Here is a 26,404-nt window from a genome sequence, read left to right on the forward strand (position 1 = left end):
AGTAGACTAAAGTTTGTTGTAAAAAACAGTCTACACGTCAAAATCAGTACCAGCAAAATTGTGAATTTGGTCCAGAATCATCAACCTTGAAACTGTAACAGGGGTTTTCAGATGGCTTCTTGAGCCCGACTCACCCAGGAACAATTGAAATGTGCTGCGGATCACGTCATGTGAAACATCAAGTATTGGACATCAATCCTCTTCACTAACGAATCCAGATTCTGTCTTGATTACAGGTGTGCCAGGGTCTGGAAACAACGTTTCTTGCCACAGCATGTTGCAGAGCAAGATAGATATGGAGGAGCAACTGTCATGTTAGGGGCTGGAACCAGCATAAAGGGATGTACAGGCCTTGTCATAGTATATTTGTGTCTCGAGGCCGACATGCTGTACACAGTCATGATCATTTTCAAACACAGAGAAGTGACTTTAAAATATGTGTCATTACTTTGAATTTTTTCAAAACTTTGTCTGGAGGGTGTGGCACTTTCTATTATCGGTGTCTAATAAATGTCTTTATCAACCTGCTTTTTGTTGAGCATATTTCTTAGCATTTGCTTAAACTATATATTAACACAATCACCCATTCAATAAATGACACAGCATGAATCGATCTCTAGCCCAAGTGGGTAGCATATTTGTCTTCCCTTTAACCATTTAGCAATTTTATTGCCTTTTGGCTCTACTTTCTACAGAAGACTATGCATTGTCTTTGCAGTCTTTCAAACCCAATAAAAACATTAAATGTGGTTGTGATAGTGAACTATCATTCCGGTGTCCGCCCAGTTTGGTAAAATAATAAGTAGTAATTTAATTATTATACTTACCTGCCTGTAAGGAAAATACATAAAAATAAAACATGAACATTAGTGACTGCTGTCAGTAGCCACAGCAAGAACATTGAAAATACATATAAGAAAAACAAATAACGATTAGTGCCTGTGTGCACAGAAAAGAAACTAGCTGCATTATTGTTGCTGTTGTTTGCATTACTGTTAATTGTACTATTTACTATCATTATTATTTCATACCAGTACCGTAACTATATTTAAGATATGCTATTATTATGTTACAATGGCCATTTAACATTCTATAAATATCAGTTGAGATAAAAAAAAGGATACCCGAGTATATATTGACTGACTTACGTTATTAATAAAAGGACTTATGTTTATTTGTATGTTTACTGTTTTTGAATTTACCGTGTTTACTATAATTTAAATGTACCTTTAAAAAAGCAATTACACTGGGGAAAGGGTGGGCTAGCAGCGTAAAGTTGGAGAAACATAGAGTGTGAGGGCAGTCTGTTTTGTTTGTGATCAGAGCAGGTCTAGATAGCTATGTAACTGATAATACTAAATTATAATATTATATATTATGTCCTACGCAAAGTACCAGTTTGTCTGGTTAATTTGTAAATAGGGGCCTCCCACCACAGATCTGTTTCCCAAAAGCTACAGTACAGTATTTTAACTTACCCAAACCTGCAGTTTTCTAAAATGTTCTTTAACTTCTACTTCCATTCAGGAGTGGTCTGGGGTAGTTGTGAGGTTCTTTATAGGTTTCAGATACATTTCAACACCATTGGGAGAACACAAGCACACACATATGTGCATACACACAATAGTTGCTTAAAGAAAAGTTGTTTTTTTTTACTCCCCAGCAATGCTGCACTTTATTATAAAACAGACTTTAACACTTTAGATGTCCAAGAACACAATATTTGTTTTAACAAAAATAACACCCTTTACCCTTAAGTGATAACCAAATCATAAACAATTGCACCTTACTGGACAGAATAATAATTATCACAAGTGATACTGTTAAAATGACTTCATATAAATACAGGGTGACTTTCTTCCTGACATTATTTTTTGTGTGCACTGTTTGTACGCCTGTAACAATGTGCAATATAAAGATGGTACATAGTGTATAGGTGCTCATAGAGCTCATTCCAATATTTTCAGAACTAGATCTTAGCAGAGGAAACAGACATTTAACCACAAAAGGCCTGCCATGCATGAAGTAAAAGGTAAGTGATATTTAAACCTGACTCGTTTGTTCGAATCCCAGTCAATAATGGTAAAGTACATCCTTCTATTTTTTTTTTTAATGCTGTTACAATACTATACCAATGTACTCATAAATACCATACAATAGTTCAGCAGATATTTATAACTTTCTACTTTCTCACTTCTTATATGTATTACCATTTTTGACCCCTTTAGTGACCTCTTGTGAATCTATCTAGCTGGTATGGATAATCTTCTTCATCTTTAGCTTTGTTTGAAGGCTAAGTGTCAGCCAGGCATCCACACCAGCACTGGCAAAAGCAAATTTATAGCTAGAGTTCCTCCATATGACTTCAGCCACAAAGGACACATATGTAAATGTTTTGCCACAATGGAAAATCTCCTTGCTTCACCTTTACTTGTGTTTATAGGTTAAATGTGGTTCCAGGCATTCACAACAGCATTTGCAAAAGCAAATTTATAGCTAGAATACCTCCAGCCACAAAGGAAGTGTAAATAAATCATGTGTTATTAGGTCATCCTCACTTGTATAGCACCACCTGAGGAATTATAAAACTGCTCAGAAAAATAACAACCTCTGATTGGTTAACAGCATCACATGACCAAACTGTAAAAATAGCGCATACGCATACAATGAGCCACTTCACATGGTTTAAGTGATCACACACCACATTCTAAATTCTATCACAAAATTCCATGAAAATTCCACTGCCATTTAATGTATTTGTTATAAAACCACTGCCTCAAAATTAGTGACATTCCGCCCATTTTCTTTAATATATTTGGAGATGACTAAATATATTTGGAGAAAGCATTAACTTTCCCAACGATTTCAGTCCACCTGAAAAAAAGAAGAAAAAAAAAGGTTCTACAGCAACTGTCAGCAGTAGACACAAAAGAGTAAATGATACACAGCTAAATAAGATAAAAGAAAACAAAGATAAAAAAAACACAATAAAATAAAAAACAACATGAGTTGTTAATGTATGTAAAGACTGGCTTAAAGAAAACATGTGGACATTAATTTTAAGGTAATAAGTCCAGAAAACCTCAACAGCATTCTGGGGGAATTTTATGCCAGTGCAAGTTCAACTGGCAACCGGTATAATTCAATCTCCAGTTTTATAACGCTGAAAGCTGGACTAAATACATTTTTTAACAGTAGATGTTTTAACATCTCTGTTGACAACGAGTTGAAGACTAACAATAATGTCTACCTGTTAGACATTATAACTTTCAGAAAGGCTGGTAAAGACAAAGCCAAACACCACCCTTACCAACCTGGATTTGAAGTGCCTGTGGGAATCTGAAGAGCTTTCCATGGTGTCCGCGGCCGAATTGGTAGGCAAGGTCTGATTTCAGCTTAACCAGGCACGACGTGGGCACGAGGGTGTCCGCCAACTGACAAAAGCATCTTTTGAGATCTTAAAGAATGAACATGGACGTGAATTTGTGTGCCTCGCATATAATGAGGACACATAAAAAAATGGCTGAGCCTGACAGTGAAAACTCCGCCTAGACCATCCACTCCATTTCAATGCAGAATTTTGCAATTAATGGAAATATGCAGTTTATAATTAACAAGTGAAACTTAAAAACAAATTATTTGAATTTGGAGTTTTCCATTGAATACTTGAAGAAGCCTGATGATTTCTTCAACCAAATTCTATGGTCAGACAAATCCAAAATATAACTATTTTCAACAAGAAAGCAACAATATGTTTGGAGCAAGAGAGGAGAAGAGTTTAAAGAAAAGTTCATCATACCCAGTGTTGATCATGGTGGAGGTTGTGTGATGGTATAGGCTTTTTTTTCTTCCTCAGACAATAATGACCGCTTAAAAAATGTTCTGTCATACAATGTGTGGTCATCTTTAATACAAATTATTGTTAACTGAGTACATTTTAATGTCACTGAAAACTGCTTAATAATTCAGGCACCAAACAATGTGTGATTAAAGTTCTTGAAAACAGATTGGACTGGGAGCTGAGAATGAGATGTGTCTGAAAATGCAAACTTGCATTTGCCAATTTAAAGAAATAGATGCCACAAGACTATAAGATGATAGTTAAATATCCTGTTGCAGCAGTTCTGAAATCACCCATCAAAACTATCACTTCATTTCTACAGTTTGTTCAAGCTGATATTTAATTATTGTATTCATAACAATATTATGTTTATGGAAATACCAATTGGTTTATTTATGGCTCATACAAATACTTTAATCCTCATTTTTAGTTTTCCATTATACATAGTCACAAAATCAATAACAGTGTATCAAAATACCTAATAATAACCAGGAACACCTTGAAGAGGGTATGTATCTTGTTACTGTTCAATTTCCTGTTAATGTGTGACTGATGGTTTATTGACAATAGTAGGCCCATCCCAGTATACACAGATCTGGAAAAAATTAAGAGACCACTGCAAAATAATCAGTTTCTCTGGTTTTACTATTTATAGGTATGTGTTTGGGTAAAATGAACATTTTTGTTTTATTCTATAAAGTATTGAAACATTTCTCCCAAATTCCAAATAAAAATATTGTCATTTAGAGCATTTATTTGCAGAAAATGACAACTGGTCAAAATAACAAAAAAGATGTAGTGTTGTCAGACCTTGAATAATGCAAAGAAAATAAGTTCAAATTCATTTTTAAACAACACAATACTAATGTTTTAACTTAGGAAGAGTTCAGAAATCAATATTTGGTGGAATAACCCTGATTTTCAAGCACAGCTTTCATGCGTCTTTGCATGCTCTCCACCAGTCTTTCACATTGATGTTGGGTGACTTTATGCCACTCCTGGCGCAAAAATTCAAGCAGCTCGGCTTTGTTTGATGGCTTGTGACCATCTATCTTCCTCTTGATCACATTCCAGATGTTTTCAGTGGGGTTCAGGTCTGGAGATTGGGCTGGCCATGACAGGGTCTTGATCTGGTGGTCCTCCATCCACACCTTGATTGACCTGGCTGTGTGGCATGGAGCATTTTCCTGCTGGAAAAACCAATCCTCAGAGTTGGGGAACATTGTCAGAGCAGAAGGAAGCAAGTTTTCTTCCAGGACAACTTTGTACTTGGCTTGATTCATGCCAAAGCTGCCCGATTCCAGCCTTGCTGAAGCACCCCCAGATCATCACCGATCCTCCACCACATTTCACAGTGGGTGCGAGACACTGTGGCTTGTAGGCCTCTCCAGGTCTCTGTCTAACCATTAGACGACCAGATGTTGGGCAAAGCTGAAAATTGGACTCATCTAGGGGTGCTTCAGCAAGGCTGAAATCGGGCAGATTTGTCTTTGTGAAGGGTGCATGAATCAAGCCAAGTACAAGGTTGTCCTGGAAGAAAACTTGCTTCCTTCTGCTCTGACAATGTTCCCCAACTCTGAGGATTGGTTTATCCAGCAGGACAATGCTCCATGCCACATAGCCAGGTCAATCAAAGTGTGGACGGAGGACCACCAGATCGAGACCCTGTCATGGCCAGCCCAATCTCCAGACCTGAACCCCATTGAAAACATCTGGAATGTGATCAAGAGGAAGATGGATGGTCACAAGCCATCAAACAAAGCCGAGCTGCTTGAATTTTTGCGCCAGGCGTGGCATAAAGTCACCCAACATCAATGTGAAAGACTGGTGGAGAGCATGCCAAGACGCATGAAAGCTGTGCTTGAAAATCAGGGTTATTCCACCAAATATTGATTTCTGAACTCTTCCTAAGTTAAAACATTAGTATTGTGTTGTTTAAAAATGAATCTGAACTTATTTTCTTTGCATTATTCGAGGTCTGACAACACTGCATCTTTTTTGTTATTTTGACCAGTTGTCATTTTCTGCAAATAAATGCTCTAAATGACAATATTTTTATTTGGAATTTGGGAGAAATGTTGTCAGTAGTTTATAGAATAAAACAAAAATGTTCATTTTACCCAAACACATACCTATAAATAGTAAAACCAGAGAAACTGATAATTTTGCAGTGGTCTCTTAATTTTTTCCAGAGCTGTAGTTGTTGATAAGAAAATATATTGTGTCTTCGTTGGTTAGGAAAGAACATAAGAACATAAGAAGGTTTATAAACGAAGAGGAGGCCATTCAGCCCATCTTGCTCGTTTGGTTGTTAGTAGCTTATTGATCCCAAAATCTCAGCAAGCAGCTTCTTGAAGGATCCTAGGGTGTCAGCTTCAACAACATTACTGGGGACTTAGTTCCAGAGTCCCATGATTCTGTGTAAAAAAAGTGCCTCCTATTTTCTATTCTGAATGCCCCTTTATCTAATCTCCACTTGTGACCCCTGGTCCTTGTTTCTTTTTTCAGGTCAAAAAAGTCCCTTGGGTTGACATTGTCAATATTTTTTAGAATTTTGAATGCTTGAATCAGATTGCCGCATAGTCTTCTTTGTTGAAGACTGAATAGATTAAATTCTTCAAGCCTGTTTGCATATGACATGCCTTAACTTTACAGAACGTGACTTAAGGCTCCTTTATTATGCTTGGTCTGTCAGTAAATCATTTTATCTGGATAATATAATTTTACACAGTAAAATGTAATGCAGGTAGGCAACATTCCTTGCTATGAATTGTGATTCAATATTGGGATCATGACTGCTTGTTTGAGTATAGTGAGATTGGTGATCATGACTGCATGTATGGGTATAGTGAGAGTGGTGATCATGACTGCTTGTATGGGTGTGGTGAGAGTGTTGATCATGACTGCTTGTATGGGTATGGTGAGACTGGTCATCATGACTGCTTGTATGGGTATAGTGAGAGTGGTGATCATGACTGCTTGTATGGGTATAGTGAGACTGGTGATCATGACTGCTTGTATGGGTATAGTGAGAGTGGTGATCATGACTGCTTGTATGGGTATAGTGAGACTGGTGATCATGACTGCTTGTATGGGTATAGTGAGAGTGGTGATCATGACTGCTTGTTTGGGTATGGTGAAGTGGTGATTCTGGACTTTTTTGTCCACTTGTCAGAATGGTGGACCGTGATGAAGTCACGCTCTTCCCTTATAACAAGGTGACCTCCTGCACTAAGATGGAAGTTGGGGAGGTGAAGGGTAGGATTACAAATGGATTGCGATGGCAATGCCCAGATGAGTTTATTTAAGATTTATAGCATACGAGGGAGTGATCAAATGAGAGCGTCATTCAGTAATCCTAGTGAGTGAGCAATCATTCAGTAATCCCTCCCCTGAATTTCAGCCTAAGAAGCTAACAGCAAAATAGTAGAACAAGATGTAGCAACTCAAAAGAACACCTGCTAATGTTTGAACGTATTTCTCCTTCATAATATCCAGGCAAGCCATATTTGTTTCCACTTAGTAACACTCACTTCACAACAAATCACTTTGGCAGAAAATAAACAAAGAATGGACTACTGAAGTTAGACATGTATTCATTTTTCACTGCTCAAAATGTCCAGTTTTAAGGTTAAACCAATTATAAAAACTGTCTAACTTCAGGTTGTAACCACCAACTGAATAGTGAATAATGAATAAATGTCTAACTTCAGCTGGGTGATATTGCATATACAGTAGAGAGTAAACTATCCAAACTAATTGGGACCAATACTAGTTTGCATAATCGATTTGTATGGCTAATCGAACAGGTATTAATAACAATTACTGTACTTTTAATATATACATAGAATAAAGTTAACATACACAAGTACTTCATTTAATTGGGATAGAGTGTTTTCAAATGCTGAACAGAGATCGCTTTTCAGAACAAGACCGGTCATGTAGCACAGTGCAGCAAGTGCGTGATTATGCTGTGACTTGCGTGAATTGCGTAAACCACATTGTACTCTTGAAGAAGGAGGAGTCTCCTGTGATTTCTCAGGCTGCTGTTGCAAAGAAAGTTGGGGTGTCAACATTGCAGGGGGCTCACTGTGTGATAAGTTGTGATTTCATTATTTTTCATTTCATGTAGAAATAAAAAACAGTCATTCATTTTGTTTAGGAATAAAAAAAAAAGACTAATTTTAAATGTATCTATCATTTAATCATAACGTGATGTGATTTCATTTTTTTCTTTTCAAAAGTGTGACTAAGGTCAACTCAACTGCCTCTTATTAAATTGGGCAACCATTTAATCATGATATCTTTCCTTCTTCCGAGGCATCGCAGTAAAGCGGAACTGACTTCACACATCCTACTGGTGATACACAGCTAATAACCTATAATATCACATTAAGCATACAACATTACAAAGCCTTACAAATCATTACATTAATGCAATTCAGTAAAATTTTAACACCTACAGTTAAGGTAATGAAATACTGTAATTAAACGTACCTGTGGCAAAGCAGAGCCCTGCCCTGTATAGATTGGCAGAGATGGGGTTAAATTCCCCTGCCTGCCTGGGTTTATTGTGTTCAGGTGGCTGGGGTTGATTGGAGTAATTGCCCTTTTATTTTGTGCTTATTTATAATAAAAGTATTATTTTTTTGAACTGCTGTCTGTCTCTGGGCCTCTATCCACTCGCCAGCCTGTCGCACTTGGTGTCACACTTGATATAGCACCTCCAGAAGGCTCAGAACAGTACTGCAGTGTTTTTTTTTTAGCTTTCGGGACAGTTTAAAAAAAAAAAAAAAGGGAAACAAGAGCAGACAGCGGCAAAGGCAGAAGGAGATGCAGCAGCTAAAAAAATGTAAGCTGCTGCAACAACAGCCACCGCTGGAGGACCCGGCCAGCCTCTTCCTCTGGTGTTCCTGGTGCGGGAAGGAGGACCACTGCTGGAGGTCCTGCCCAGAAGGGCCACCGGCAGACTGGTGTGGCCGTTGTGAGGAAGACGGCCACAACTGGGCAGGATGCCCTTCAATCAGGTGCAGGGAGAGGAGCAGTTCTCACCCTGGGCATCAGCGGCCACCCCACTACTTCCAGCACCATCAACTTCACCACCGTCCCAGGAGATATGGGACTGGCTGATGCACCCTGAGGCGGACCTCTTCCACGACCTCCCCGTAGTTATCAATATGCTGTGGTGTCGAGATGGGGGGAGGTGAGAAAAGTGGGAGGAACAACATCACCCGGCATACTTCCCAGCATGGTCCCCTCATGGTCCTTAATTACCTGGCGGTAGACATGGGAGAGACCCCAGTCCTTCAAACAGATAGGGTGGAGCTACCATCCCCAGAGCCAGAGAGGGAGGAGCCGCCGCTGCCAGAGCCCAGAGAGAAGGGAGCTGCTGCTCCCAGAGCCCAGAGGGGAGGAGCCATGGACCACGGAGCCAGAAGGGGAGAAGGCTGATGCTCCACAGCGGCCTCTACATGTGCTGCTGAGAGGAGCCCCGCGGAGGTGCACTCGATCATTAAGGCAGGATGCCACTAGAATGGCCACAGCCCCCACCGCTGGTGGTGGAGGGGCTGCAGCCGTTGCCGCCAGAGGGGTTGGAACTGCCGCTACCGGAGTGGCTACAGTCCTCGTCTGCTGTTCCCGAGGGTCTGCCGGTCCCACCAGCTGTTCCAGAGGGAGCCGGGCCACCGTTCCCACCTCTGCCACTAGAGGGAGATGGGCCACTGTTCCCGCCTCCGCCGCTAGAGGGTCCAGTGCTGCCAGAGGGTCCAACGCTGCTAGGGGGACCTACACTGTCCAAGGAGGCCACACCCACACTGCCCGGGGGATCTGCCTGCCCACCAGCGCTGCATTTGCTGGAGGGTCCTGGTCCCCTGACAGCGTCGCCTTACTTCCTTGGCGATCCGGGGCCCCCTCAACCAAAGAAGGCTTGGGGCTCCAACATCAACCCCACCCACCACCTCCCACCGAAACAGCCCACCCAAGGGACAAAATGGGACGCTCTTCCCTTATAACAAGGTGACCTCCTGCACTAAGATGGAAGTCAACTATCCAAACTAATTGGGACCAATACTAGTTTGCATATTCGATTTGTATGGCTAATCGAACAGGTATTAATAACAATTACTGTACTTTTAATATATACATAGAATAAAGTTAACATACACAAGTACTTCATTTAATTGGGATAGAGTGTTTTCAAATGCTGAACAGAGATCGCTTTTCAGCCAGTCCCATATCTCAGCCAGTCCCATATCTCCTGGGACGGTGGTGAAGGTGATGGTGCTGGAAGTAGTGGGGTGGCCGCTGATGCCCAGGGTGAGAACTGCTCCTCTCCCTGCACCTGATTGAAGGGCATCCTGCCCAGTATGGCCGATTGCAGCCTGTGGAACTTTGTACGTGGGGGGAGGTGTGTGGCAGAGCAGAGCTCTGCCCTGTATAGATTGGCAGGGATGGGGTTAAATTCCCCTACCTGCCGGTATACCAAAATGATCTAGACATGATTCAGAACTGAGCAGACACATGGCAAATTACATTTAATAAAGAAAAGTGTAAGGTACTGCACACAGGAAATAAAAAAATGTGCATTATAAATATCATATGGGAGATACTGAAATTGAAGAAGGAATCTATGAAAAAGACATTTTTGTTGACTGAGAAATGTCTTCATCTAGACAATGTGGGGAAGCTATAAAAAGGCCAACAAGATGCTTGGATACATTGTGAAAAGTGTTGAATTTAAATCAAGGGAAGTAATGTTAAAACTGTACAATGCATTAGTAAGACCTCATCTTGAATATTGTGTGCAGTTCTGGTCACCTCACTACAAAAAGGATATTGCTGCTCTAGAAAGAGTGCGAAGAACAGCAACCAGAATTATTTTGGGTTTAAAAGGCATGTCATATGCAGACAGGCTAAAAGAATTGAATCTATTTAGTCTTGAACAAAGAAGACTATGCAGTGGCCTAATTCAAGCATTCAGAATTCTAAAAGGTATTGACAATGTCGACCCAAGGGACTTTTTCAGCCTGAAAAAAGAAACAAGGACCAGGGGTCACAAATGGAGTTTAGAAAAAGGGGCATTCAGAACAGAAAATAGGAGACACTTTTTTACACAGAGAATTGTGAGGGTCTGGAATCAACTCCCCAGTAATGTTGTTGAAGCTGACACCCTGGGATCCTTCAAGAAGCTGCTTGATGAGATGCTGGGATCAATAAGCTACTAACAACCAAACACTCAAGATGGGCCGAATGGCCTCCTCTCGTTTGTAAACTTTCTTATGTTCCAACTTTGAAAATCATCAAAGAATACAATTCATTACAACTTTGACACATTACAGAAGTTTAGGAATCATTAAACTTAAAAAAAATCAGTAAAATGTTTCTATACTTTGACATCAATTGAAATGAATAAAATGAAAGTTCCCTTTCAATTTGAAGATGGCCAGCAAACATCGTGTATGGGATATACGCCTGCCTATTGATAGGTGTCACTGAGCTCTTACTATCAAAGCTGCCGACGGGCCCTACTTCCCTCGATGGCCTCCTAGTGGCTGGCCTAGTGGTTGCGCGCAGCTGTGGCTGTCGCAGGCATGGGTGCCTGATGCGGTTAAGGCTTCGCTTTTGGACGCACCTATATCGCCAGACCATACCTTTGTTCAAGCAGTGGAGGAGATCCTGCAGCGGTCTCTCCGAGAATGCGAGGCGTCTACGCAGGTGGCTGCATGCTCCCTCCCCCCACTCCGGCGCGGGGTAGATTGAGCCGCTGACACACATCTCCGAGGTGGACGGTAACCAGGACGGTGCCCATCCCCACAACCCCATTGGGTGACCTTAGGGATCGCCTACAAACCTCACCCCAGGCAAGAAGCAGGGTTCTACCACAAAGTGGAGGGCCCGCAGGCCATGGCCTGTCCAAGCAACAGCACCCTAGAAGGTGGTTCCAGGGCAATCGCCCTAGGCAGCCACCTTAGTCATCCCTGCCTCAGCCTCAGCAGTCCCAGCAGGGCCCCTGAAGGCTTGCAGCCTCGTACCCAGTTCACGGCACAATAGCTGTACTACTGGCACGCTTATACCTCAGATGCTTGGGTGCTCATGACCGCACAAGACGGTTATGAGTTTCAGTTTCACTTGGGACCTCCTCCCTTTCGTGGTATCACGAGTACGTTCATGATGAATCCACTCCAGGCCTTGGTGCTCCAGACCAAAGTGGCAGCCTTGCTGTGCAAGTGCGCCATTTGTCTCACAGACCCCACCTCTCAAGGGGCGGTGTTCTACTCGAGATACTTTCTGGTGCAGAAGAAGGACAGTGGCTTTCGCCCCATCCTAGACCAACCAGTTTTTGAAACAGAGGAGGCTCCAAATGCTGACTCATTGTCACATAATCCAGTCTGTCCGGCCGGGCAACTAGTTTACCGTGGTGAACTTGCGGGGCGCGTATTTTCACGTCCTTATTCATCGAGAGCACAGGAAATACCTCTGCAGCATTTATGAGTTTCTGTGCTGCCATTTGGCCTCTTCCTGACTCCCCATATGTTCTCAAAGTGCATAGACTCTATACTGGCCCCCTTGCAGCTGCAAGGGGTCAGAGTGATGAACTGCCTCAATGACTAGTTGATCTGTTCCCACACGCGAGAGGGAGCGGTGGACCACACGGTGCTTGTGACGGAGCCTCTGGTGAGGCTGGGCCTTACCATCAAGGATGCCAAGAGTCGGCTGACGCCTGTGCAGTACACAACATATGTGGAGCTCTGGCTGGACTCCGCTACGATGCGCGCATACCTGTCGGATGACAGAGTAGCAGCTCTCCAGCGTCATCTCTCCCTGTTTTGACATGGATCAAGGGTGCCTCTTGTCTTGTGCCAGAAACTACTGGGTCTGATGGCTTCAGTGATCTCAGCCATCTAGCTGGGCTTACTGCGTACGCTCCCGCTGCAAGCGTGGCTCAATGCGTTTCATCTGCATCCCAAGCGCGACAGACACCGTTGGCTGACCTCAATTGGGCAGCAGACCTCCTCTCGAGGGAGACTCTGCACCCGTCGGAGTGGCGGCTCCACCCTCAGGTGGTGGAACGCATTTGGGAACGGTTCAAGAAGGCGTAGGTCGACCCCCTCCCCCGCTTCGGAGGTCCACTTGGCGTCGACGCCCTAGCCCACATATAGCCCAGAGTGCTCCTTTAGACGTTCCCGCCTCTGTCATTACTCCCGACCTTTTTTTCTTCGAAAAGGTCCGGTCAGAGAAGGCTTCAGTTCTCCTACTGGCCCCCAGGTGGCCCAGTAGAATCTGGTTCTCGACCCTGTGCCAGCTATTGAACGGCCCGCCCTGGGAGATCCGGCTTTGCCTGGATCTCCTCAGTCAGATGAGATGAGTGGCACGCTTTGGCACCCGGAGCCGGGCAGGTTCCAGCTGTGGGTCTGGTCCCTGAAAGGGACAACTGGTCAGCCTTAGGGCTGTCAGATACAGTTGTGGGTAGTTTGCAGAATGCTAGGGCGCATTCCACTAGGTCGTTGTACATCTATAAGTGGAAATATTTCCAGGATTGGTGCCGGACTAACGGTCATAACCCAATTTCTTGTCCCATGCCTGTCATCTTCAGTTCCTGCAAGATCTGCTTGAGGCTGGTAGATCACCTTCCACACTGAAGATACACCTAGTGGTTATTTTGCTTGCCATGCCCCCATTGACTGGCTACCCGGTTTCTCCAAGGCCCTCGCTGGTTGCACCCTCCTAGGAGAGCGACTCTCCCCGAAAGGAGCCTTGAGGTTGTACTGGAGGCTCTCACGCAGGCCCTGTTTGAGCCTATACACTCCATTGAGTTGAAGTATTTGTCTATGAAGACAGTCTTCCTCTTGACTATCACCTCCGCAAAGCAGGTTAGTGAGTTGCAGGCACTGTCTGTGCATCGCTCCTGCAGGAGTATTAGGGATGATGGTAGCAGAGTGTCACTGCGTGCAAATCCTGCTTTCCTCCCCAAGGTGATCATAGCCTTCCACATTAATCAGTCTGTGGAACTGGAATCCTTTCATCCACCATCGTTTACTTCGGAGGAGGATAGGAAGTTGAATTTCCTCTGCCCGGTTTGGGCATTGAGATGCTACGTGGATAGGATGAGAGCATTGCGTCATTCTGACTAGCTCTTTGTCTGCCACGGGACATGGACCCTGGGGAAGCCCCTTTCGAAGCAGCGACCGTCGCATTGGATTGCGGACACAGTCTTGACTGCGTTTGATGGTACTGGCTTACCCCCGCCTGAGTGGGTAGCTGCACATTCCACGAGAGGTGTGGCTACATCATGGGCCCTCTTTAGAAGAGCCTCCATGGCTAAGATTTGTAATGCGGCCAGCTGGACTACGCTGCATACTTTTTCCAGGTTCTATCGCCTTAATGTGGTAGGTCCCTCATTGCCTTCAATTGGCACAAGGGTCCTTGAAGTTGGATGCTCACACCGCTGAGCTTTGGTCAGGCAGGGCTGAGGCCTCCCTCGTGTGCTGCCATTCTTCCCTCCCTCACAACGACTCTTGTATTTGTTTTCCAATAAACAATGTTTGGTAGCCATCTTCAAATTGAAAGGGAATGTTAGTTTAGATGACCACCAACCGCAGGGTCGAGTCGGTCGTCATCATGGTTTCGTCGCGAAAAGAGGTCGATCCTTCCCAGCATGACTGTTTTATTCCCTTGGTAGGCGGGACCGAGGGGGTCATCGAGATAAGTGGGGCCTATCGGCAGCTTTGATAGTAAGAGTTCAGTGACACCTACCAATAGGCAGGCGTATATCCCATAAAAGATGTTTGGTGGCCATCTTTTCTTTCAGGGAACAAGGTTTACGTTAGGTAAACTAACATTCTTAGCTGCTCAGTAGTAGCAGATCTCCCTGCGGTTTCAGCAGCAGAAGCTGTAATACACCACATGTGATTCATCACGTGATTCCAGGTGCGTTCGGTTGATTAAACAATATAATTGACTGCAGCATACTGTTAAGGCGAGGGATTCTGAATGATGCTGTTTTTGAACAGCAAATAAAATGTCTAAATGTCCACATAGCTAGTTGTCTCTTGAAAGAAAATGTGCACTAAAACTGAACATTTAACAAAACTACCACAAAAACAGCGAAGTGAAAAATTAAAAATCAAAGGCAAACCGTTTCAGGCATTCTGAAAAAAAAAAAAAAAAGCCTACTTAAAAGCAACAGGCAGAAAACCTGAACGGCAGCTGAAAGCTGCTGAATCCTGCATTCAAGAACAGTACGAACAAGTGGAACGTCTTTCACTGGGAATGGTTTAAACAAGCTTGTGCTAATAAGAGGTAAATATTTTCTTGAGGCATTGTTGTGTTTAAAGTTTGAGTCATTAATGTGTTTATTATACTGTGTGGTAATAAAGTTGTTTTTTTAAGCATTAAAATTGTTTAGTCATTTTACCTTTTTTTTTTTTTTTTTTTTTTTTTTTTTTTTACATACAGTACAGTATTAAAATTTTTACAGCAATTTTGTAATCCAGCACAATTGTCTGTTCCGATTATCCTGCACAGTTTTCTTATGCCAAGCAACGACGGATTGGACAGGTTGTACTTACTGTAAAACTCTTTAAAGTTTTATATGAGGTGGTTTGAGTTAACAAATGGGCACTTATTGGATATTAGATGTCCCTGTTAAGTAATAGCTCAAAGTATCCTGGCTCTAACTCATAAAAGGTCAAAGTTCAATTACCTTGCAAAAGAGTAACCTTTGTGTTAACTCAAAAATCCCAATCCCATCCCATTGTTGCAGCAGTTATTAATAATAATTTAGCAAATGGCAATTAATTTATATCTAAATAGTTTACGTTTAATATATAATATAGATATATATATATATATATATATATATATATATATATATATATATATATATATATATATATATATATATATATCATGTTCTTTTCTGTCCCGGAGACTTTATTATTAATATTTAACCGGTTATGAACAATTATAAATGAAAACCTGCAAATAAAATCTGTTTTAAGCGAACGTAGCATTTATGATTGATCCCTACCCAATTGAGAACGAAGTGGTCTTCTTGCTCTAGTTGATCTGCTGCTGTCCTTGGTGATGTATAGCCGAATCCAATTAGGTTTCACCTCTAGGCTGTGATGCAGTTTGTGAGATTCAGCCGTAGCATTCTCTATCGCTGTGTGTCTCTGCAGTTCACTCCATGATGTGCTTAACACCCCCCCCCCCGCCTCCCCCCCGCAGCTCGCTGTTATTACACATTCGACATCCGCAGACACCCCCATCTTACCACATCACAGCAGTAGATGGAGATTACTGTGTGTTTGATCCTCTTTCCTTACAGCAGGAGCGGCAAATCAGAGCACTAATTTTATTTTCCTTTTGATGCATATTATTTTGAGATGTTGACGTGTTTTGATTCTTCTTCTTATTAGTTTTTTTTTAAAGCAATGTGGGACGTATATTCATTCAGCGAGGCTTCCTCTAAAAGCTTGGGATCTGACTAGCCATCAAAAAGGGAATCCCGAAGCTTTTCCCTCGTCATCAAAGCGATTGTTTTTCTGCAAGAAGTGGTTTATCTGTACAAGGTAAGAGCTGTATTTCTCGTCTACTGCGGCACCACCAGTTAAAGTACTGTCTAAATGTTAGGTGCGTTCTCTGATTTCAGTTTTTAATTAAAAAAAAAAAAAAAAAACTAACCAGTACCATGTATATATGTGTCTGATTTTCATATGAGAAGTATGAAACTGTTTTAAACTACAACACCTGTCCATCATGAATGTATAATCAAAATCGTTGTCTTACTCGTCACCTGGATGAGATATTTCAATCAGTAATTTTGATGCTTTGCATTTATCATTTCTGGAGCTATTCTTTTTAAATAAATAATGTTAGCTGAACCATAGTTAGGAGTACTGTCAAATACCTACTTGAACAAATGCATCACATTGTGAGTTTTGCCACTAACATAGTTTAGATGTTTTTATTTTGTTGTTTGTTTGTTTTTTTTTGTTTTGTTTTTTTTTTTTTTAGTTTTTTGCCTCAATTCACAGCAATGTATCTGTTGCATAGTGCAAACAGCACTTCTCTGCACAGCTGTGGTCGAAAGTTTTACATCACCTTATAGAATGAACACATTTTGCTTCATAAAGTCGAACGAACCCTGCTGAATAATATTACGTTAACGTACTGAATTGCACACCGCTTTGTAGTTTTTCCATAATATATTTAACGAAAAACTGACAACAATTACAATTTCTGACATTTCGAAATCCAACAAATACTGTAATACTATTATATCTTTCGGTTGACTTGCGATATAATTATGTAGTTTCTTTGATTACACGATGTTAAATAAAACGATGTGAAATTATGTTCATATAGTTTTCTTTTCTTTTTGTTTTGTTTTTTTTTATCCAAAAATTCTATTAAATACAGAATGTTATCCATACATTTTATATTAATATTTAAAACTGTGTCAAGAAGTCTTTTTAAAGTATCAATACTTTAGCTTTCTGTCCGCTAAGACACCCTCTTATATAATTCATGTAAGGTAACATTGAGCAGATAAAACGTGTTTCCTATGATTCATGTCGAATTTGGTAGGGTATTATCTCGTTTATGTACTACAGGCAAAGGTGCTTGAGGAAAATAAGCAATTGTTATAACTATAACAGATCTTCAATGTGTCCACACCTTAGAGAATATGTAATAATGATCACTGTCTTGTAAAGCGCTTTGTGGTGGTGGTCCACTATGAAAGGCGCTATATAAAAAATATTGATTGATTAATTATATATATATATATATATATATATATATATATTATATATATATATATATCATATATTATATATATATATTACACAGTGTACTAAGTACACTTAGCGTGGCTATTATAACATTGTGTAGGTGTGGTAAATAACTGGCTAAATACTAGGTAGTGGAATTATTGTGATAAACACAAAGCTAAATATATGCAGCCATATTTTAAGATCCACTTTTTTGGCAAGGGGCATGACACACCTGCTGAACACACACAACTCAGGTGAAACAAGTGTTACCAATAACAAAAGTCTCTATAAGAGTTAGTCATTCATCAAAAGGTAACGCTAGTCTACTATTTGAGAGAGTATACAAACACAAAATTGACCCTAATCATGACATTAAAACAACATTTTAAGTGCATGATTGTTGTTTTTTAGAACCATCATGCAGACACGTTCGACATTATGTTAACAGTCCTTCACTAATCTAGTCTGTTTTTTTTTTTTTTTTTTTTTTTTTTTTTACAGTTTCAGTCATGGAGGGACTTGTGTAAAGGGAATCCCACGTAATCAGTTTCCGTTGAATTGCTATTTTTTTGTCTTCCTGGAGAATTTCACATCTTTGCCCTTCAAATCATGGCTGAGAAGATTTCCTCCGGGATGGCAAAATCCACATCACAGTCCACAACCTCCCTTCCACCCGAGCCCATGGAAATCATCAGGACCAAGGCCTGCTCCCGGAGGGTCAGAATCAACGTTGGAGGACTCAACCATGAAGTCCTGTGGAGGACCTTGGACAGACTGCCTCGAACCAGATTAGGAAAGCTGAGAGACTGCAACACCCATGAATCCTTAATGGAGACCTGCGATGATTACAACTTGGACGAAAACGAGTATTTCTTTGACCGGCACCCTGGGGCTTTTACATCCATTTTGAACTTTTACCGGACGGGGAAGTTACACATGATGGAGGAGATGTGTGCCTTGTCTTTTGGGCAAGAGCTTGAATACTGGGGCATCGATGAGATCTACCTGGAATCGTGCTGTCAGGCCAGGTATCACCAGAAGAAAGAGCAGATGAACGAAGAGCTGAAAAGAGAGGCAGAGTCAATAAGAGTGAGGGAAGGGGACGAGTTTGATAACAGCTGTTGTCCAGATAAGACGAAGAAGCTATGGGATCTGTTGGAGAAGCCTAGCTCTTCAGTAGCTGCCAAGGTAAGGTGAAAAAATCAAACTTCTAGATGATAGAACTTTCTACACAACAGATCTTTTTCTTTTGAAGTTATTTAGTCCCTTATAATAGAAGCAATATTCATTAGAAAAAAATATGTAATTAAATTATATTCAACAAGTCCCTGAACAATTTTTTTATGGATATTCTTAATGAGGGGAAGCAGAATTCAGCAGATCCATGTGGTATTTGGCTTGTATGCAGTAGAATTCTGGTTGTGTCACCTGTTCTGCAAAAAAAAAAAAATACAAGTGGTGATTTTACAGTGTAAAAACTAGAACCAGGACCCCAGCTACTAATACAACTGTACATAACAGCTTAACACAAATCTTGAAGATGTATTTATAATGTAAAAATGTACAGTAGCATTGGAAACTATGGAATTACATAACCAATATGGTACTGAGAAACATTGTAAAAGTAATATATATATATATATATATATATATATATATATTATATTATATATATATATATATATATATATATATATATATATATATATATATAGTGTGGTGCATTACAGATTCTGTCCTGTCCCCCATCAGTGAGATGAGATGATGTTAAAAGCTCTAAAACCACAAATGCAGATGAGTCCGACTCTCTTGCATCGAGTTGCTGGTTCTCGCCCAGCCTCCGCCCTGTTGCACAATGAATAACAGAACACACTTTCTAGGACTAGTGGCATGTACAGTATTTGTGTTTGAAGAACTAGAAGCTCCGAAGTAAATAGCTAGTAAATGCTCAACGAAATAAAGAAAGCATGTTTTAAAAAGAGGCTTAATAAATGAGCTGAAAAAAAAAAAACATTCACAATATATTTTGGGCTTAGTTTATTAGATAGTTCAGTCCTTATCCAAACAAGGTTTTTAGTGATTACATAACTTGTTGGCTTGAGAACATTCAATTCTTAACTCAAATTACTATCAAGACCACTCTTAGGAAAAGAGAGTTTCGGCTTTGTTCCACATTTTTTTACAGAACCACTTTATTCTATCATCTCCAGTGCTGACAGCACTTGGAAACTCGACAGCCTTATTTCTGGTAAAGTTGTATGTATATATATATATATATATATATATATATATATATATATATATATATATAGGCGGCAGGCGGGCGTGAACCCGGGTCCTCTCACACTAAAGCATAACGCCAATACCGCTGTACAAAAGAGATGGCTCCTTTGCATGGAGCGTATGTCGGGCTTATGTCTTCGTGTGTGATTACGTCACCTTCCACTCCCCTGCCAGCCTCAAGTCTGCCCCGGACTTGTCATCAGGCTACAGTCCAACAAGTGCATGCCTGGGTACCTGGAACCACTGCTAACACCAGTGTAACGTGTGAAAATGAAGACAGAAGGAGACAGGGGCTGCAGTTCTCCAATTCAATGATTTATTATTTACAGGTACTGTATTTATTTAGTCACTGTCAGCCGTGACCCACACCTCCAAAATAATAAACCTGGCTGGTTATTGATTTCTCTCTTTTAAGAATACTGCCTTTAACACTGTCTTTGGCTCCTCTCTCTCAAGCACCAAACCTTTTCGCCATTTTTACTGTTGCTAGTCCGAGTTTCCTTATTTGAATCATTAAGGCTCTGGAGTGTTCACCTGCCCCGTGCTGCTGAACACTCTCCCCGTGTCTGAACAGCAAACAGGTCCTTTGAGTTAGAGCAGACTGCTGGGTCGTTACAATACCTTCATTATGAAACAACAAGAATTGAAATCTAGCAATTTCATTAAGATAGTCCATTTTCAAGATTAGTGCTGCAAATTATACAAAGCTCCACCAGTTTTATTTCTTCAGTGTACTATCTGTGTTTGGTTTATTGTTGTCCCTTACTTTTCTGTACATGGTTTAGTTTTGCAGACTTTTTTTTCACTTATATTGGGTGTAGTCTGTTTACCCTGCCCCCACACTCGACAGCTGCAACCCCACATGAATTTTAAACTCTCTTTGCTGCACATTGAACTTTATCACAGGTGGGTTATTTATATCTGTTACACAATTTTGTAGCAAAAAAGGGTGTAATTCGATTCAAAAGTGAAAAAAGTTAAATTAATTAGATATTTTAGCATTTTATAGTGTCTGTCACTTTAAAATAAGTAGAAAGTATTTTTAAAAGCTTCAGTGTTCTTTATAGTCTTTTAAATTATGTCCATAGAGGCTATTACATGTATTTATGAGCATATTGACTTTTATAACACAGTGTACACACTGAATGGAACAACTGTAATGACTATGACATTTAAAATGTGAGCAAAATATTATATGTCATAAAGCTTAGTTATATTTTTTTGCCTCTTTCAGTTTCTTCCAAAACTGAGATTTTCATTAGTTACAAGGTTACTTACTTAAAAGTCATATCTCCAAGAATTGCCTTTTTTCTTAAAAAAACCCATCAAAGATACAATTTTTGGTTGTGCTGCATGCAAACATTTTGGGGTATTTAAATAATAATATATGGGACTATGTGGAGCATCAGGCTAATTCACATCCTCTTTTACATCTGGTCAGGATTGAAGTCTGCTTCAGTTATGAAATAATAATAATCTTTATTTAGCACCTTTCCTCGTGGACCACCATCACAAAGAGCTTTACAAGGTACGAGAATAGGGTGTGCAAATGATATGTCAGCTGTAGAGTCACTTATGACAACATCTCACCCAAAAGTCAAAACACGAAGAGGTTAAGTGACTTGCTCAGGGTCACACAATGAGTCAGTGGCTGAGCTGGGATTTGAACTGAGTACTTTCTGGTTATAAGTCTGTTTCTTTAACCACTGGACCACATAGCCTCCTGAAATGAAGCAAGTACTGTATAGTAATTGCTAAGACTGTAGACAATGCTGTTCCTCACCTTTCATGTGAGCACAAAAATCACAAAAAAATTAGTCAACCACCCAATAAAAACATACATTTTATTGTCTTTACCGTATGTTCATGAAAACAAGAAACTTTGGTAAGCTTGGCATTCCGGATAAATGAGGATGGTTAGCTGCAGAGCCAGTTCTTGGGTATTTACCTTCATCTGTGGCTCATAAACATAAGGCTGTAACCTAGGTGAAACTTCCTAATGGTCCTGTTTAGAAGCAGATTTACCAATACAGTAATAGTGCCCAAACAGAGTCAGAAAGCATTGAAAGAGAATAAAATATTCAACTAACTTGATGAAGCATTTTTGGGTCAAATGTTTTGGCATGTACATGTATACAGCACTCCAAGTAATGTTTTGGGTTACTCTCCAATTTAGACACCATTGGCTCTGAATATCAAAGGTTTTCCGACCACCGGGGAGGGCTTTTGTGGCGGTGTTTAAACTTTCCGACCGTTTTTCATGTTCCGAGCAAAAATCCAAAATGGCCAGGAAGGATGAGAACAGTCGCAAAACCCCAGTTCCGACAGTATCAAGAATGTTATGCAAATTAAGATGAAAGGGATAAGCTACGATATTGTATTCATGTGATAAAGAGAATTTCGAGTCAAGCACCCTGAGGGGTCCTGTATTGCCAATATCACTCACAGCTCTGTCGTTCCTTGCCACTGGTTGTTTGTATAATACCCTATGATACACTCACATGTTATTATCTTCATAAAGTGCAACCTGGTATGGAGGATATTTTATGCCAAAATGAAAAAAAAAATGACTAGATAAACAGATCTCTATATAGTCATTTGTTTATGTAATTTATTTATTCATTTTGGCATAAAATATCCACTATAACCGGGTACATGAAACAAAATGTAATTATAACAGAACATAGATTTACAAAATTAGTCTACATTAAAATGAACTCTCTAACTTGTTTTCTCTTTGTCCTAATGCTTGCTTTATTATTATGTTCTATTAAATGTATTTTTCTCCATATCTCCTGAAACATATGTCTATTTTGTTTTTATCTGCCTTACTACCTTTCAATCCCACCTGTCCATTGACTGAAAACCTGAAATGATCAAGGTTTCTCATTTCAATACTGAATAATTATTCCGCCACCTTTATGTAAATTGCACCCATTCTACTGTTGGAAAACATCAGAAAAGTTTTAATTTTTTTGATGGAAATAACATTCGGGATAAGTTGTAAACAAACTGAGCCAGTAAGAAGATACTTTTGATATTCAGGGCACATGTGAGTGAAATGCAGCATCACCTTGAAGTCATAAGTACAGTAGTGTCCACGTATATGAACACCTCCTAGAGAACACTTCGCCTAAGAGAACACGCTTGTGGTGAAACAGATTTTTCCCATTGGAAATGCTCTGCCTAAAGGAACAGGAACTTCACTTAAAAGAACAGTTTTGGCAGAGCTAGGAATTCGTTCACAACTGATACAGTACTGTTCAATGTTTCCAGAACCACCGTCATATCATTGCCTTATTTTATATTCCGATTTCCACAAGTGCACCTCATCGCTACAAAAATGGCATGCAAACAAACGGCAAAATGTGCTGGTGTTTGACTTGCTACAAAAAGTTGAAGATTTTTCGAGCTCTTGAAAAAGACCTGAGTCATACACAAGTCGCCAAGCAATTTAGTGTTTTGCGTTCTAGTGAGTTGGTTCACTATTCTGTTAAATCATTTTGTGCATGTCTTGAGTATTGCTCCTGTACATGTATTCATAATTAATCTAGAGCTGCTGCTGCATTTTTAAATGTGTAAGAGTGCTCTGTTAACTTAGTTTGACAGTTAATTTATTAACATTAGTTTGCCTTTTACTTTATTATTATAGTTTATTAACATACACTTGCCTATTGCTTTTCTCTTATTCTGTTAATTTCATATGTTGAAGCACATAATTTATTTATTGATTGATTGATATTGTGTCTGGTGGTCAACTCTCTCTTAAAGAACACTTCGGCTAAGAGAACACTTCGCTTACTTCCCAAGGGGTGTCCTCTTAGCTGGAGACTACTGTGCTTTCAGTAAATACTGTACATATGGCTTTCCTTATTTTCCACCTGAAAAATAAAAACAATTAATGTTTCGCAGTCATTAGTCCTGCCTTATAATATTAAAAATATTATAGCCTGGGAACTTGCTATTTTCCATGTAGTTAGCTTCTGCTCCACCCAATCTCCTCCCACTAATACTTGGCTTTTAATATTTTTATAGTTGTTTTGTGTAACTCTTCCTTTATCAGTCTCTTGTGCTCTCCCATTCCAAGTCGACACGCTCCATAAACATTAAGGAAAAAAAAAAAATGTCCATGGTTTTAAGTGAAACGCACAAGGAACACCAACCTTCCTTTAATATTTTCTTTGACATACCGTATAACGGGATACTTTGGAGTGGAAATTATTTTGCCTTTATTGGCGGTTTGAATTGGATCGCCAATATCACTTCCACCAATCACAGTGTGGCATACAGTGTGCGATCCCACCCTCTGAGACTGGGGTATGCAGCACAAGTTAAGAAGTGCACACTGGACAAGGGAAACAATGTGTTGGATGTCAAAGTGAACATGAGAATGGCAGTGAGTGATGAAACTAATTTTTCTTAAAAAAAAAAAAAAAAAAAGAAAAGCAGACCGGACATTTCCATCAATGGATTTAGGAAATCTGGAAGTGATGATGCGAGCAGAAACCCAGAGGTAGTGTAAACTGCGCCAGCTGCTGTAGCAAGATTGTTCTCTTTTAGGTTAAGCAGTATGTGTTATATTTTTTGCAAGGGGTTAATTAAGTAGCAGCCAAAATTGTTTATGCCAGACTTGTTAGAAAGTCTGTAACAATGGTGCAAATTTGCTTTGGATTGTTATTGTCAATACATGTGCTACTATTAAGACACCCACCGTGCAGGTATTGCAAAGTCCCTAAACAATATGTTAAAATAAATTAGTTCTGCACCATATAAGAAAACCTGATTTTGCCAGTGTTTCATAGTCTTTTAACCAGTTTTAAATCTAAAGCGTTTTAGTTTCGACTTTATTGTTAAAGTTTTCACACGTGGCAATACTGTCCTACAATTACTACATGATACTGTGATCGTGCCACTGTGTTATGTTAATGAACCAGAGCTACGTTTTAAAACTGCAGTTAGTAATCCTTTCCAGTTACTGACATCTTAAAATTGAAGGGCCATACATGAACGATAAATATTGTAACTCATTTTTAGAAGGCCTTCTTTGTCATTCTCCAAGTTGCTGCAGTGCCATTTGTAGACGCTATAACTAGTTACTGTAATTGAGATACTGTTTTAGCAGACACATTTCATTAACTAAACATGAATTTCAATGTTTTTCTTTAAATTAAAAGTAGAAATACAAAACTGTGTGGCATTTTTCTTTGTGAACATACTAAGTGATAAATGCCAATGCAAAAAACGTCAAAATCTACCAATATAGCAAATCCGCGAATTTAATACCAAACAAAGTGTCCTGTTATACGGTACATTAGTGGCTTAAAGGATTTGCATTATCTTATTAGAAATGTACTGTTTAGTACTGATCTATACATTCTACTGTGCTCCCAGAATTTTAATAATGCTTTACATTACATTGATCTACTTGTGATTAAGTAAAATATGGTTTACTTATGACATATAATGGTAATTAAACCATATATATATGCCTCATATTAAACCATATATATATATATATATATATATATATATATATATATATATATATATATATATATATATATATATTATTCAGCAAAACCCGAACCAAATTTGGGTACATTTGAACTTTTTACTGACACACAACTGATAGTGTCATAGTTTTTAACGTATATTAATTACGTTTATTAATATATATTATGGGAGGGGATTTGCATACCGTGGCATAGCTACTATTTTTCTAGCTTGCAAGTTCAATTGCTAGAAATGTCAAGAGTACAATACTGTGTATACAGCAAGATTATTGATTTATACAAAGATCTGGTGGGATTGTGTTAAACTGTATTACAGTATACTGCAGTTTTGATAGAGCTAGGCTGACAGAAACATGTTTGGTCTGTGGAAAAGGTGGCAACCCTAGTCGTAATATTTTTTTAAAAGCGTCACATTGATAGAATGCAAGGCAAAGTCACAGTTCAAATAATACAAGAATCTGACCAAATGATTAATGACCATAAGCAGTTTGTTCTGAGCAGTGATGGGGAGAAAATGAAAGGATGAAGACGCAGCACTTGACAGAATTATCAAAATGTCTTCCTAGGAAGAAAAAAAAGTGTTACGTTTCAGTCATCTAAAAATCTTCATAAAATGCTACCCTTGATTAATTAAGTGGCATTATATGTATTAGTCATAGTTTCACTCTGTCTTGTTGGGATGTGTGAAAGAAGCCATTTGTAACATGTAACTTGTGTCACCATAAAGGCTTTCTTTTGTTTTTTTTTTTTTTTTTTTTATTGATTCTAGTATTCTTCACTCCAATGGGGCAGAAGTTTATGTTTAATTAACATAAAGTAAGCAATTGTTCTTAAAAGAATAAAGACATTATCATCTCAGCGATAGAGTAAGTTTAAGAAAAGTGAAATGCACTTTCCAAAATGAATCTGTACACAACAATCTATACTCCTTATAGATGGTAAATGTTCAAGCATTCCTTTGGACAGCTTTATGAATTTCACTGTTCTTG

General features: G+C 39.6%; 1 protein-coding gene and 1 long non-coding RNA gene across 2 annotated transcripts in view; one reads left to right on the forward strand and one right to left on the reverse strand.

Annotated features, from left to right (window-relative positions):
- Positions 1-2,550: 2,550 nt before the first annotated feature.
- On the reverse strand, positions 2,551-16,019 carry LOC121313821. Its single transcript, XR_005950044.1, has 3 exons — positions 15,870-16,019; positions 3,315-3,457; positions 2,551-2,874 (listed from the first exon to the last, which is right to left on the reverse strand). It is a non-coding gene; the product is annotated as an uncharacterized LOC121313821 (long non-coding RNA).
- Positions 16,020-16,133: 114 nt separating this feature from the next.
- LOC121314350 (potassium voltage-gated channel subfamily B member 2-like) overlaps positions 16,134-26,404 on the forward strand; it is an 80,158-nt gene continuing 69,887 nt past the window's right edge. Inside the window, exons 1-2 of the mRNA XM_041247508.1 lie at positions 16,134-16,413; positions 18,121-18,807. Coding sequence (XP_041103442.1) covers positions 18,229-18,807 — 579 coding nt within the window. The 5' untranslated portion in view covers positions 16,134-16,413; positions 18,121-18,228. The remainder of the gene's footprint in view (positions 16,414-18,120; positions 18,808-26,404) is intronic.

Source organism: Polyodon spathula, chromosome 4 (assembly GCF_017654505.1).
Source record: "Polyodon spathula isolate WHYD16114869_AA chromosome 4, ASM1765450v1, whole genome shotgun sequence".
NCBI classification, from domain to species: Eukaryota; Metazoa; Chordata; class Actinopteri; order Acipenseriformes; family Polyodontidae; genus Polyodon; species Polyodon spathula.